Below are 16,471 nucleotides of genomic sequence, written 5' to 3'. Positions count from 1 at the left end.
TGGTCATTAGTTCAGACAGTTCAGGAGTTTCAGCCAACACAGTTGGTGAGAATGCACTTGACAGGATGACGTTCAGGATGTGTGCGTTGCAGTTTAGTCTGGTGTATCCACGCAGAGCAGCGACAATGTTGGCTCCGCGATCAGTGACAAACACAACATGGCTAGATAGAAGTGTCGCATCTATCCCAAATTCGCGGAGTTTTTGGAACAGTAGGCTCCTGATATTGTCCCCTGTTTTAGACACGCCACTCTCAAAGGGAGCCGCGAATAGCACCCTGGAAACTAGCTCAAAATTTTTGTCAGTATAGTGGAGGGTGCCTGATATGAACGAAGCTTTATGGTAGTCTTCTGTCCATATATCTGTGGTGATGGCACATCCATAATGTTCAATGATGGGCTTTATCTCTGCTGTCACTGACGCCCGCAGTGTATGTGCTTGGTCCTCGACATGTCTGGACACCGTGGTTGGATGAGGTAAAACATCTTTAACATCAAATTTCCCCAATTTAGCAGCAGCATCAACAAGGTATTGCAACAGGTGAGCAAAGCCTTTCCCAGCGACGACGTCAAATGGCCTTAGATCTAGACAGCACATTTCCACACATTTCTGCGTAGTTTCTTTTTTAACGTGAGCCGGGAGAATTAGTTTACCCTTGAAAACCAGCTTACTTTGACCAGGGAGAACAGAGCAGGTGTGTCGCCTCAATCCAGAGGTGCCGGATTTGTGTCCGTTGTAAATAAGTATTTTTGCACATTTATTACAACTAACGAAATCCAGTTCGTTTCCATTTGAGTCACAAACAATTGAGAAACTTTGCCAAATGTCAGATTTGCCTAGTTTCATTTTTGTTTTGTAGACACCTCGTTTGAGGTTCTTTTCCACTTCAGTTAAGCCTATGCTCTCAGTCTCCATTTTGCTATGCTAATCGATCCCGCAGCGATTTGTTAATGGCTGCCCGCTCCCGCCCGCAGTCAAATTCATACCACCCGTTCCCGCGAGATTTGCGTTGGGTCCCGCGGGACCCGGCGGGTCCCAATCCCAATGCAGCCCTCTAAACCATAATATAACGTTTCTTTTTTTAGTTGTAAAAATGTTAGGGGAACGTTCATTTTTTTTGACAGCCTGGAGATAACGTTCTCTAAACGTTATTAGTAGGTTACTGAAAAACTAATCTCAGGGGAACCAAAAGCTAATGTTACTTAAAGTTAGCAGAACGTTATTTGCTTGCCGGGTAGCCTATCGTTTGCAATATTATCGTGAATGTTTTGAGGATGTGCAAAATTACATTATCGAATATTTAAAGTAGGCTACTTAGAGGGGGAGGGGCACACTCAAAATCACATTGAAACCCCATAAATTCATTAAATCAGGAGGTGAGCAACAGAAGTGAGAGCAGCCACTGGCTGCAGCAGAGCAAGTCACATGATCACTAGTGGGCACGTTGTCACACGCGCACACATTCAGTTAACAGGCATTTTTTCCTACACGGTTACGTTGTTATATGGAGAGAAAACACTAGACTTTGATTGTTTTAATAGTCAGTTGGAAACAACGAACTCTTCTTATGTAACCCAAGTTGTGTAAATGGACTGAAGTTCGCTCTAAATATCTACTTTTATCGATTATGCTAAGCGTTAGCATGTCTATGGGATTTCTCATAGACATTAGCGATAAGCTAGCACATTAGTTTCTATTCTGTAACTTGGAATGCTAGCCTACGTGATTGCTCTTTAACAGAACATTGAAGGAAATATACTCTGGTGTTCTGCTGGCGCATCCTGCAACTCCGGCCAGTCTTTGTCTCTCGCACTTCTAAAGACTCGCGTGCAGCACTCAAAACTCCATACTACTACTCTCGCGCAAAAGGGAAACGAATTGTCACATAATGGGAATCAATTGCGCATGCCATAATTAGCCTGAACCGTAGGACCGTACGACGAACACACACTCCGAACCGTGACATGCCATCGAGCATTTTCCAAAACCGTGCCACCCCTAACAGCTAGATAATGAATGGCTGACAGACCGACATGTCACTTATGCTACCAAAGACTGTTTCTGAGTCACATCGTTGCAAATCGCATTGGTTGTTCAACTTTCAATCCCTTGAATATCTCAGACTCCTCACTTTCTTTTTTTCTGTCATCCCTTGTAGGACAACATGACTGTGTCACTGTCATCAATAACTTCTTTTCTCGTGCAAGACTGGATTATTACACCAAACCACAAGGTTTAGAGAAGGAGCCCAAGCTACCCCCAAAACTAGCTGGCCCCCTCCACAAGATCATTATGAGCACCAATCTAAACCCTGTTAAGGTAACTAAGAAGTGCCCGTGATGACTGACCCAAAGGTCAATTAATAGGTTGACCATGCACAATATCATAATCTACATATTGATGAAGGGAACATCTGTCTCTGTGTGTGTGTGTGTCTGTTTGTTATTTGCATATCTCTCGCATGTTGTTTTAAACCTCATAGTCCAGGGGGTACTATAAAGAGGCAGATTTCTTAACTAATGGATATGACACTTCCAAGGTTGATTTCTTGATTTCTTCCATTAAGGCGATGCCTGTTGGCATTACAAGTTTTACAAAATGTGTTAGTATGCAGTGCTACATGTTTAAATAGATTATTACACTGTCGATTTTGATACAAGATTCATATTTTGTTTTGTTGGCATAGTTGTTTACAGAGGTAACTGAATACAACTTTATTAGTTATGACTGCTGCTGCAATGCATGCACTATGCTGATATATAAGAAAATAGCCCCAAGAGGTAGTAGTACACAGTGATTTGTATAAAAACTAAGGCACATTAGCCACGTTCACGTTGACTGTTTTTCATCATTCCTCACCGCATTTCCTGAACATGATCAACTGAGCTCCGTGTTAAATTGGCCCGATTTCTCCTTTAAGTATCAGATTTGTTGCAGTGGTATGAGTAATGTTTTTATGCTTGGTGTTGCTCTGTGTATGTCAGATGGTGTTGCTGGTTCAAGAGAACCCTATGCTTGCGGAGCCAGAAGCGCTGGAGAAATGCCGCCATGTGATGGAATTGATTTGTGAGAAGTGTGTGAAGCAGCAAGACATGAATGAGGTCCTTGCTATGAAGATGCACTACATCAGCTGTGTGCTTCAGAAATGTGCTGTCTTCATGAAAGATCGTCAGGACAAGTTGGATGGTCTCATCAAGAGGTAATGTTGCTGGATTATCTGAAGAGGTAGTGTTGCAGAATTTGACACAAAGTGCTTTTCAGGTTAAATATGTATAAGATTATCAATAGTACAATACATATGAAGAAATTAGGGGTGGGAATTGGCAAAAAATGACGAATCGATACTATTGCGATATTTGAGCCACGATATGATATCGCTATTCTTAACATATTGCGATACAACAAGTATTGTGATTTGATTCTGCAATATATACACGTCTCCCATATTATTCAAAGGCATTGCAAAAAATAAAGAAAATAGCACACGTGTAATTTGACTGTTGGTGTAAAGCAGTACAGAAAATATATTCAACAGTGGTGCCTGCAGGCAATTGTGTTTGGAAGAGAGAGAAAGAAAACAAAATCCTGTTTGTGTTTGATTGTGAGTGTATGTTGAGGGTTCAAGGTCAAGAAACCCGATTGGTTACTTGATGGGTAAATGCTGACATCTTTGCCTTGTGTCAGTTCACTCTAGATTGGGTCAAAATGTCTGGACTATTTACATATTTTATATTAGCTTGTGGGCAATAAGGGGGAAAAGTATTAATTTCACATTTAATATTGTGGGGCAAAACAACTTTGCTTGTGCAATTTGTATGGGCAGAAGAATAGGTAACAAAGGGTTTTCAGGTTCTGCGTGCAAATCACTCTGCTAAGTAGCAGTGCTTTGACTAAATGAGAATATAGTCTTAAGTATATGCTTTAAATTGCTGTGTCTCATTACAGTGCATGGAAATGTCCTCATAGGCCTCTTATTATTACAGTGCATGCATATCCACTGTTTGCTTATCACTAGGCTTCTTATTACAGTCCATGAAACTGCACTGTCCTGTTACCGTTTCACTAGGCGACTTCATATACTTATTATTCCTCCAACCAGTTTTTCTACATTTAATTCAGCTTGAACCATTTAACATACAAACGTCATTCAAACCTTGTTGCGTAGGACTAGTCAGTAATGCATTTTTTTTAGACATTAATGAAAATTTAGACATTAATAAAAGCTTATTTTTTCCCATAAACGTTGTTTAACTCTAAGAACTTTGGTTCCAACTGTTCATCTCCCTACCAACCTCCATTAAACTAAAATACTAATATATCTCATTTACATAAATATTCAGACCCTTTGTCATGGCTCTTGCAGTTGAGCTCTGGTACATCTAATGTACTGTCAATGGTCCTTGAATGCTTCTAGATCTTGCTTGGAGTCCACCTCTGCCTAAGAAAGGCCCACATCTGTCTCAATAAAATCTAGTGTTCATTTTGTTACCTATTATCAATTTACTCTTAGTCTTGCGATGAAATGTCCCTTTAAGTCTTTGTCATATTTAGTCATATTTGTCATTATTAGATTAGTAATTCAAAGGTAATTTTTGTTATTCAACTAAAAGTCTTGTCATTTTAGTCTAGTTTAGTCAAATGAAAACTGAAGGTATCTTAGTTAGGGCTATAGTATATCAACTAGGCTAATCATATCATAATCATGCAGGATAGTGTAATTGTAACTTACTTGTAACTTTCTTGACTCCTGTTTGCACGATCAAGATGTAAATGTAGATGTAACTCAAGAAGGTTTGTCCCCAGGATATTAAGTAGGCTCTTAGTTTGAAATATCCAATAGGTCCTTCTTCAAGCTTTTTAATATCCCATCACTGTCTTGACTGTTTCCAGTCAGGCTTCCGAGCTCATCACAGCACTGATGAGACGGCACTGATTAAAGTTTTAAATGATATACGCCTCAACATGGATGCAGGCAAGGCTTCAGTCCTAGTCCTTCTGGACCTCAGTGCTGCATTTGATACGGTAGACCATACCATACTTTTAAACAGACTGAAGCACTGGGTTGGGTTCTCAGGCACTGTTCTTAGTTGGCTCAGCTCCTACCTTAAGGACAGAAACTTTTTGGTCTCTATAGGCAACTGGGTCTCTTCTACCACTCCTCTGTGCTGTGGTGTCCCCCAGGGATCCACCCTGGGCCCTCTACTATTCAACCTCTACATGCTCCCCCTCGGAAAACTCGTACAAAAACACAAGATCTCATACCATAGCTACGCCGATGACACCCAGCTCTATCTTGCTCTCTCACCTAACGACACCAACCTGCTTGAGAAACTCCTTCACTGTGTTAATGACCTGAACAACTGGATGTGTCAGAACTTCCTCCAGCTGAATAAGGACAAAACTGAAGCGATTGTCTTTGGGAACAAAGACATGAGACATAACATCTCCTTTCTCAACACCAAAGGACTTCAAGTCAAAACAGCTGTAAAAAACGTAGGCGTTTAAATCAGCTTTCTTCCACTTAAAAAACATCTCCAAGCTCAGGGACCTCATGACTCAAACAGACCTTGAGAAACGTATTCATGCCTTCATGCCTTCATATCAAGCAGACTGGACTACTGTAATAGCCTCTTCACTGGCCTTCCCAAGAAAACCATCAAGCAACTTCAGTTAATCCAGAATGCAGCAGCAAGGATCCTTATGAGAGCTAAAAGGACAGATCACATCACACCTCTACTGAAACGCCTACACTGGCTCCCTGTTAGTCAGAGAATCTATTTTAAAACACTTTTACTTGTTTTTAAAACTTAAAATGACAGTGGCCCCAACTACTTAAAAGACTTGCTTCACCACTACACACCGGCTAGGTCTCTCCGGTCCCAACAGAGATTGCTCCTGGTTCCACCAACTGTTAGAACCAAATGTGGTGAAGCCGCCATCGGATCTCATGCAGTCAAGCTCTGGACCCAGCTTCCTGAACATATTAAGACCACACCTTCAATAGACTGTTTTAAAACCAAGCTAAAGACCTACCTTTTTTCTCTTGCTTTCTCATAATTTTATTTTTTTTTATCTAATTGTTATTTTTACTTTCTTATGTTTATTTTAATCTTATAACTTCTTATCCACATCATCTCATTGTATATATGTCATCTCTTTTTTTATGTAAAGCATTTTGAACTGCCCTGGTATGAAATGTGCTATATAAATAAATGTGCCTTGAAATGCATTCAGCAATTGTCCATGTTTCCATATCACTCTGTGCCATGATCTATGTAATGAAAAAAATTGCAAAATTGTAATTTCAGCCTTCTGAAAGGACGAGATGGAGACGGCTTTCCTCTCTATCAGGAGAAGTTTATACGTGAGTGCATTCGAAAATTCCCTTACTGTGATGCCACTCTTCTACAGCAGCTGGTCAGAAGCATTGCACCAGTTGAGATTGTAAGTATACCTGAGTGGTTATTTCTTTGTTACCTAACTTTAGAAATAATTCTGCTGTATGTTGTCAGTTATATCAGTGCTGTCTTGAAAATCTCTTTTTTTTAAAAAAAAAGCAAAGCAAAAACAAAAACAAAAAAAAACAAATGGCAACAAGGCTTTTGGTCTAAGATCAATCACATTCATATTGCATCCCCATTGCATCCCTTATCTCATTAGACCCCCTCCAGTTTACCAACAAACCAAATAGGAGTACTGATGATGCCATATACCAGGGGTTGGCAATAGATGGCCCGCGGGCCAGATGCGGCCCGCAAGCAAAAACATCTGGCCCGTGAGATCTTTTGAACCAGAGAGAAAAAAAAAAACACTTTTTAAAAATCCGAGTGCCAGTCTCAAACATGCTCTTTATTTTGAAACGTAACTTTCCAGGACAGAAGAATTTCAATCAATCTAAATGCTTAGCTATTTGTTTCATCTGAATACGAGTGAAGAAGCACGCAGCGAGGTGCAGCGTGAACGCACAACATGCAAAAACAAATGAAGTCCATGGACAGCGCTGGTTCTCAAATTCCAAGCTAGTCCCTAAAACACATGTTGTCATTCAAACAACGGACATAGGCTTATGGTGATAATTAAAACACGACTTCTTTTAAACAGGCCTGACATCAAACAGGCGATTTACGCACATAGAACTGTGAAAAGTTGTAACAGATCAGGCATGTGGGCTTTGCATTAATAGAATTACGGAGGATGAAGGCATAGTTCTGTCCATTCATCATTAAAGATCCCGTTTTCGCTGTTAACTTTTCTCTTCAGATTTTTTGATAGTGCCATTTTTTGACAGCTAACAGCAATGCATGGAAATGTTTTTCTGTTTTTTTTTTTTTTTTAACACACAGGCATATAATAGCGCCCTCAATGACCAGTCGACAAATTTAACCTACATCAGCCTGCTTGAATGTCTCTGCTCTGACATTTCAAGAGTGCCTATCATTTTTACCCCCTCCGATATTAATTAATTAAATTAGCCATTGTTTTGGTTGTGAACTTGTGGCCCGCTATGTAATGGCTTGGAAAATATCTGGCCCAAGGCCAAACTTACTTGCCGACCCCTGCCATATACCATGTCCTCTCATCTGGATAAAGGGAAGGGGAATTAAGCACGTCTGTTGATAGCTTGCCATTTAACACCATTGTGCCCACCAAATCAGTTGCAGAGCTTAAATAACTAAGGCTTAGCCCATTTCTTTGAACCTGTGTTCTCGGTCTCCTGTGACACAGGACTCAGGCAGTGACGTGACTGCACCTCAGATACAATCCCACTCAATACCATTGCTCCCCAAGGATGTTTACTTTTATGAGTCCCCTGCTTGACTCTCATTACACTCATGATTACACAGCCATTCTAGCCTGGGTGTTCCCATGCTGCCTTGCGCGCCATTTGATTCACGATGTTAAGGCAGCCTGGAAACTACCGCCCTAATTTTTGCCTCAGATAGGGGACCAATCACAGAACAAGAGGGAAAGCAAGACGATGATGAGCTACGCACAGACTCATTTGATAGACATCTGTGGCGCACAATGAACGGATCTGGGCATTTTTTCCAAATACGAGAAAATTAATGTTTGAGAAGTGGTAGGTGCTAGCCAGGCTACAGCCATACACAGATCCAACACCATTGTCAAGTTTGCGGACGATACAGTGGTGATGGAACTCATCTCCAATAATGATTGTCCGGTTTCATGCGTGATTCTCACGCGACCTCACGCGACCTCACGCATGAATCACGCATATTTTATTTAGTTTTCCCCAGTGAAGTTGTAATGACCCAAACAACCACTAGGTGGCACTTGTGAGCAGGGTTAGGAATGTCGGGATTTAGCACTATAATCAAACTTAATTTTAATGGTTGCTATGTTGGTTGCACTCTAACTATTATAATAAGAAAATGTCGGATAACAGTAGAGTGCATTTTCACGCACTCAAATAATAAGAAGTTGCGGAAGACTTGGAAGACTTGGAAGAACAGTATAGTGCAGTATAGACTCATTTTTGTGATGGCCTGACTGCCCTAAATCTGACAATATAAGAATGGCAATTTTTATTTAGTGATGAAAAATTACTTTTTGACACTTTTTGTGCTCCATATTTGTGACATTAGCTGATCTGACCTGACTTGTTTGTGCGGTAGCACACATGATCTGCACACATGATGATTCTCTACAACAACTTTTTACCACATTGCAATGAACAAAGTAAAGGCAAAAAAGTGTTTATTTGTCAAACAAATTTGGATGCAATATGAGTCTTGAATTGGATACCATACAGGAGTTTGCTAGGAACTCAAAACCGGATTATGAATGTGCCTTGCCATAGAGAAACATGATAATGTTTATGAACATTGGCTACTATGCCACAAAACGTCTGTTTTATAACCTAGAAGGGTGCATTTGGTATCAGTAGACAGCTCTGTGTCTCCTTTCATTTGACATGTGTGCCATATCTATCTAATTACGGGTTCAAGAGTAAATCAAACAAGAGTAATGGTACACTAGGATTTGCCTGTCAAGGGCAAAGAACGGTTACACTGACCACAATCTTTTAAATGGCTGCCATCTGGAAAGCATGTCAAGTCTCAAACCCAGAACTGAAAGATTAAGAAGGAGCTTCTCTCCCCAAGCCATACGGGCCATAAATGAATAACTATCCCAGCACTTTTCCTTTATTTCTATGACCCCATTAAAGCATTTCCCCATCTTTCTTATTTTACTTATTATATATTTCATGCTCTTCTACTTTCTAATATTTGTTCCCTTTCTACAGCGGGGAGTTGCTATCATAATCCCTCATTTCCCTGCTATTTGTTTCTGAGCAAATATGCAAATCACAAATCTCTTGAATCTTGAATGTTCGATATGTGTCTAGCTTGATAGTTGTTGGTCAGAATCAGTGTGAAACAATTGCATGGTTAACTTGTTCAGATATTAGATATTTTTGTTGGTCTTTCTCTTCAGGGTAGCGACCCTACAGCAATATCTGTCCTCACACAAGCCATTACGGGACAGGTAGGCTTTGTGGATGCTGAGTTCTGCACTACTTGTGGAGAAAAGGGAGCTGAGAAACGCTGTTCAATCTGTAAAATGGTAATTACCACTTTCTTCCTATTCCTCCCATTTTTATAGCCGACTGGCATAGCCTGTGATGTTGCTTATTTTTTACAGTCTGCCTTTACAGTATGTATCACACATCATCAAATCAGCGGATGTGTTTGATCTTGCAAGCGATGCGCAGATCTGGCTGAATCTTTCTAAACAAACATGCCTTACGTTTAGCCAGATCTGAACAGCGCTGATTGGATGGAACACGCCCGCTGATTTGACAATACCAAACCAGGAAGCTATGGAAGTTTCTTCCTGCAGATGGAGGTCTTGTTGTAACCTCCCTGTACACTTTCAAAGTTTACAATACTTGTAGTCTACAGACTGATTTGTCTGTAGAAAACCTCACCACACTACCACAGAAGTGTAATTATATTTTGAGCATTGTTAGTGGCATAAAATAGTGACGTGGCACCTTGCCCTGTTAGCATCACTGTAAGCCCAATTAATGTAATTTTGCTCTCAATCAAAAGTTTGAAGTTGTTAAACTACCGTAAATAGACCCTAGGTTGTTCTTACTCCAGAGTTACACTATATTTCACATCAAAAAGGGTAAAAGCCACCATTCTTAGTACAATAGTTGTGCAGTTACAGTATACAATAGAGAGATTGTCTGTATTAATTCTGCTATGCACAGATGGAAGTGAGAAGGAGATGTCAGTTAAATCGAACATTCTTTTCACTTGGATGTAGGGGTGGCAAAAACATAATATTGCGATTATATCAGTGAAGTGTAAAACACAGATTATTTTGTTACGGTACCTGTCAGTTGGTGGGGTATATTATGCAGCAACCGAACATTTAGTTCGCAAAGTCGGGAAAAAAAAGATGGGCAGGATTCAAGCAACTTTAACAAGGGCCAAATTGTCATAGCCAGACGACTGGGTCAGGACATCTCCTAAACGGCTGCTCTTGTATGGTGTTCCCAGTCTGTAATGATCACTACCTATCAAAAGGAAGGGAAAGTTGTGAACCAACAGAGTCATGGGTGGCCAAGGTTCCTTGATGGCCAAGGTTCATTGATGCATGTGTGGAGAGAAGGATGGCCTGTGTGGTTTGATCAAACAGGCTGAGGAAGTCTATGCTGGTTCTGATACAAAATGTGTATGTGTCACTTAATAGTCATTTCTATACAGACTCAGATGGCGGATTCGTTAAGAAACGCAAGCACCCACACCATAAGTGTATTTAAATTAGTAATGTAGGCTACCAAAAATGAAATTTCACCGTGGCTCGAAGAGCTGTAAACAGTCTTGTAAGACAGCGTGTACAAAACCGTTTGATTTGCGACGAGAATGCTCGGTCTATCCGTTGATGTAACGTGTGAAAAATCGATAATAGGTGAACCACCAGGGCACTAAACTCTGAGCGTGGCAAACAAAATCAGATATTTCAGGAGGTAAAAGCCCCGGTAAGAGCCACACCAGATTTAGTTTAAATCTACACACCTGGGGGGCGCTGTGGCGCAACAGGCTACAGCGCTCATGCCATCCACCGGTCCGAGTGCCCACGGGGACCCAGGTTTGAGTCCGACCTGTGGTCATTTCCCGATCCCACCCCATATCTCTCTCTTCCGCTTGTTTCCTGTCTGTATCTACTGTCCTATACGAATAAAGGCAAAAAGGCCAAAATATATCCTTTAAAAAAAAGTTAAATGTAAGGTTAATTTATATTAAGGCGAGACACGGCAGTTGAAAACATTGTTTTTGTGACCTCCGGTCTATTTCGAGATTTTGTGCTAGTTTCCTACCTTAGCATGTATTCTACCACCCTACTACAACAACAAAGTCCGATTTGCACATTTAGGTGTTTATTTCACGAACTTTTGTGTGCTCGCGCCTATGTATTTCTCCACATTTTCTCAAAAGTTCCCATTCTAAAGTGTCATCCCGCGACCGTGATCCAAATCATATTGTGTGTGACACCGTTGGAAAGCCCTGTTTCTCCTGCATGACGCTATGCAATCCAAATATGGACATTTCCTTTGTATTAGCAACCAATCGCGAAAGTTCAAAGACCAGTCTAAGCTGAGAACGAATCTCATTGGCTGTGTTTCAAGGCTGTTTTCTCCAAACGAGTTATTTGCGGTTTTGAGTCATTTTCCGGTAGATACTTCTCAGCCTCTGTAGCATATATGTACACCAAACTTTCCAGTTATACACTTAACAGTATTCCGAAGACATTTACAGAGGGATTTGTTAATACATCACTCCTGGCCTGATTTATGTGACATGTTAATCAAAAAAGCATGGCAAAAATCGCTTTTTTAAGGCTATGGACAGTATTTTTGGATTTCCTAGGCAATGAAAGCAGATATCCTGAAATCCCTCTGTAATTTTATTGTAATCTTGTTCGTAAACAACATGAAAGAATAATTTTGCACCTGTCTTTATCATATGCTCAAATCTATCTACCGGAAATGTATGCAAAATCATGCATATTTAATGAGATAATGCCTAATTTGCATAATTAAACATACACATTTCAAAAACATTTTTTTCTCATACTTGTGTAAGTAATCAACTGAGGAAGTTTCATGGTGATACCTATTATTTAAAAAGTGAGGTATTAAAAAACATTGTCGTTTTAGAATTTTCGAACGAAAGGTGCGATGGAAATGGTATTCCCTGATGGCTTTCAGCAGGACAATACACCCTGAAACAAAAACTGGTTCAGGAATGGTTTGAGGAACACAACATTTATTTCAAGATGTTGCCTTGGCCTCTAAATTCCCCAGATCTTAATCCAATCGAGCATCTGTGGGATGTGCTGGACAATGAGTCCGATCCATGGAGGTCCTACCTGATGGATCGGATACCTTAAATCTCCTGCTAACATCTTGGTGGTCTGCTGGAGTTTGTGCCTCAATGGGTCAGGGCTAGCCTGGCATAGCCCTCCATAAGCTTCCGCTCAATTTTCATTTCCCTACAGCATTACGTCTGGGTCTGATCCCATTGAACTCAATTTCTCAGGATGCATTCCGACTGGACCAATCCGCGAACGGGGGGGATGGGGGGAGGCGGGTGTTAACGATTATGTCGAGCATATGCATGTTGTAGTCTCTAGCTCGTCACGACCGAACGTTAGCAATTGGGTAAAATCAGGCCCAATCGTTTCAAACTTCAACAGAGTTCACGCCTCCTGCCTGAAATCGATTCTGAATGGAGTAGGTCCAGACCCTCTACGATATTAGTACGAGGGTTTGGTATGACCAGGCTAGGTCAGGGCAGTTTTGGCAGAAAAAGGGGCACCTACACAATATTGATTTTGATTAAGATTTGAATCATCTCTGATTCATTATCACCCTATGCATCATCCCTAATATTGCCATATCACTATTATGTATCATCCCTAGTACAATACTCATATCTTTCTTTTTTTCCTTCCTACAGGTGTATGTGTAAAAGCACTTCATGTAAGTGTCTGTGGGTTGGTTTTATTTATTGTGTTTTGTGACAAAGTCTGTAAACTCTGTGCAGGTGATCTACTGTGATCAAGCTTGTCAGAAGTTACATTGGTTCACCCATAAGAAGTTGTGTAGAAGATTGCAGGAGCAGAGAGAGAGGCATGAGAGAGAGTCTGCAAAACACTTTGAGACAACAGAGACAGGTAAATAACCCTCTCTGACTTCTGGGTGTTTTTGACACTCATATTTTAGCATACAATTTCAGCCGCAAGGTTATTGAAGTGTTATACCACTGCTTGGTTAAATGTCCTATTGTGATGCGCTATTTGGAACGTGCATTATTTTTTGATAATACGCACGGTTATGAAGAAGTTCCCTTTTTTGGGCTTATCACACTTGAATATTAATTTGCCAATGTGAATGTAGCGGTAAAAACAACAACGTTGTATCTAAGACAGCGGCAATATAAACGAAAGTGATAGTAGCAGTGGTATAAGCGGGATAATCATCTCCGCGCTGTGCGTTTTATAGGAAAATAATGCACTTAACGAAGTGTAATGGCCCCTCTACCTGCGGCGTTGGGACCTTATTACCACTTCGAACGTGCATTATTTTCCTATAAAACGCACGGCGCGTCGTTGATTATCCCTTACATATGCATTGTATGTATCAGGTGTACTCATTAGGCGGACTCTGGTCTGGACCTCAATACAATTTAATCTAGACCAAGACCTTTTTTGACACTCTTTGCTGTTTACGGTGTTTTCCAGACTATATAAGTTATAAGTCCCACATGCTAAAGTTGACTAAAAAGAGGAATATAAAATCATCTTTTGGAAATTGATCTTAATGCCTTAAATTAATAAAATGAGGAAATATCCAACCTTTAAGGACATTCATTTTCTTTGTGAATGAATAAATAAATAAATGTTTTTCTTAAAATATAGGGGTCAAAGGTGTTGGTGTCTACGGGAATTTAACATTTACTATGCGTTAAATTCCCGTAGAAGCAGGAATTTATTTTAAAAGGCCACTTATTCATGGATCCAGGATACTATGCATCCTGATAAAGTTCCCTTGGCCTTTGGAATAGCCCCACACCATCACATTCCCTTCACATACCTACTCACCCTTCACTTCACCTAAAGATTGGTATGGTGTTTTTCTTTTTCAGTTAGCCTATTACCTGGTTTGATTTGCATTGAGCCCAATGAGCATGAAACCAGCTAATAGGCTAACTGGAAAAAAACACCATGCCAATTTTGTTTTTTTGTAAACCGCTCACAAAAAGTAAGGAAACTTGACTTTGGCCCATTATATCTCCACTTTAAAAAGACCAATCACTAAAGTGTTTTATGTCATTTTCATCGTTTATTAGTCACCTTTACAATGAGGTACAGCTTGTAAGTATTGGGCTCCCATGGAATGAGCAACACAAGCAAACGTGTAGTGCCAACGAAAAATGTGCCAAAATGGCCTGTTATGCTGTTGGAATTCACCTTTGTTACTTCAAGCATTGACGATTGCACTCTCCCACAGAAATGAGGGAAAGAATACATGTTAGGCATACATTCATTCATTTTATACTCAGTGTCAGGGTCCTCAGTAGCGTGTAGAGGATCCATATGCAGCCACAACAGCTTGGCACCTTCTTCTCATGCTGGTCACCAACCTTGCTACATTCTGCTGTGGGAACCTGGTTCTGTTGGTGACTCTGGCACGTACAGCACGCCCAAGCTGATCCCACAAGTGTTCAATTGGGTTGAGGTCTGGACTCACGTCACGGCAGGCCATTCCATCCTCTCCACTCCCAAATTCTGGAGGGACTCTCTGATGATCCCAGCTCTATGGGGGCGAGCGTTGTCATCCTGGGGGATGGCATTTGGTCCCATATTCTGGAGATATGGAATTGCCACTGGCTCCAGAATCTCATCCCGGTATCTAAACTCACCTGGTAGCACTTGAAGCCCAAAACGAGATGTTTGTCAGCAGAACCCTATTACTGGCACTACTCAGACATTTGGCTGTATTGCTCATTCCATGATTGCCCTATGCTTACAAGCTATACCTCATTGTAAAGGTGACAAATCAACGATAAATATTATATGAAACACTTTACTGGTTGGTATTACTAAAGGGGAGATATAATGGGCCAAAGTCAAGTTTCCTTACTTTTTGTGAGCGGTTTATGTAATGATTACTTGAAAGGTAACCTCAAAAGGTCATTTTCATATGTTTTGTTTGTTCCTTTAACAGTTGATGACACACAAACTACTAAGGCCACACAATTGGCTGAAGAGACAGCTACAGCATTCAAGGACCTTTCTATGGAGCCACCATCTGTCAGCTCTGCCTGAATCACACACTCATCTGTTCAACTAATTTTACTACCAACACAGACTGAATACTTTTGCCCCTTCCAATAATAATAAAAAAAACATGCCAATATATGTACAGTATATCATATTTAAGCTTTGGAGGAAGCCACATGTTCTAGATCGTTACACAAGGACTTCTCATACAATCATGTAATCAAATTATTATTTTTTAACTGTTCAGGCAACATTAAATAAATGCTCCTGGATATGCACCATGTTAAGGAGCCTGCCTAGAGCCATACGTTGCCCATGACATGATGTGTGTATTTAAAATAAATGCTGTCTATATCATAATGGCTTTTAGTATGTTTTCAAGAAACATTTTGGGCATTCTGAAGAAGGTCCCGGCTCCTTAGTCTGTGGTCTCCATAGCAAATCTAATGTGGGGAGAGACAGACAAGAACTATCTGTTAGGGTTTCCTGTAGCTCCTCTGAAGCCCTGACAACAAACATCTGTCTCCCATCAGTGATTGAGTGCTCTTCATCCATCAGATCTTCATAGGGTCAGTCTTCCATAGGGTAAACTATTCATCTATTTGTAGAGCACCAACTCTTCTGTAACTTTTGTGTAGCCTTACAGTACATTTTGAGAGAGAGCGCAATAACAATTTGCTTACTTAATACCATGAATCAATTAGCTTATGAATACATTAATAAAGGTTTGAAAAAAATCATGTAAAATGATATGTGCATTGTGTAAGGCCAGATTTTTTTATTCCTTTGAAGCAGATTAGAGCTGCTTTTGTTGCTAATTTACATCTGTGTGAGCTTCTGATAGCTCATTGTTGTCCTAGCTGGCTCTGGCTAGGCACCCCACAAAGCCTTGCCTGTCTTACCCGTATACAGTGGAGAGGGTCACCTGTGAAATCCCTGTAAATGTATGTTGTGAATAATACATTCATGTTTGGTCTTAAATTAATACTTGTTTAGTTTAGTTTAGTTTATTTGGTTTATTTAAAGCAGGGACCATGTACAAGGTTCATTAGTTACATACAGTAAAGAAATGACTTGCACCAGATTATAGCTAACAGCTAATTTCAATCCGCCAGTCCCTGAGCAGGTAAGGGGGGGGACATATAAGTTAAG

The 16,471-nt window shown here is 40.4% G+C and overlaps 1 protein-coding gene across 1 annotated transcript in view; it reads left to right on the top strand.

Annotated features, from left to right (window-relative positions):
• The window catches only part of ankmy2a (ankyrin repeat and MYND domain containing 2a), a 77,313-nt gene extending 61,314 nt beyond the window's left edge, over positions 1-15,999 (top strand). Inside the window, exons 5-10 of the mRNA XM_062539678.1 lie at positions 2,157-2,317; positions 2,983-3,197; positions 6,307-6,442; positions 9,458-9,586; positions 13,081-13,210; positions 15,264-15,999. Of these exons, the coding sequence (XP_062395662.1) occupies positions 2,157-2,317; positions 2,983-3,197; positions 6,307-6,442; positions 9,458-9,586; positions 13,081-13,210; positions 15,264-15,364 (872 nt within the window). The 3' untranslated portion in view covers positions 15,365-15,999. The remainder of the gene's footprint in view (positions 1-2,156; positions 2,318-2,982; positions 3,198-6,306; positions 6,443-9,457; positions 9,587-13,080; positions 13,211-15,263) is intronic.
• The last annotated feature ends 472 nt before the right edge of the window (positions 16,000-16,471 follow it).

This window comes from Sardina pilchardus, chromosome 6, assembly GCF_963854185.1.
Source record: "Sardina pilchardus chromosome 6, fSarPil1.1, whole genome shotgun sequence".
NCBI classification, from domain to species: Eukaryota; Metazoa; Chordata; class Actinopteri; order Clupeiformes; family Clupeidae; genus Sardina; species Sardina pilchardus.
The sequence above is the reverse complement of the archived record's forward strand: the minus strand, read 5'-3'. Positions and strand labels throughout refer to the sequence as shown.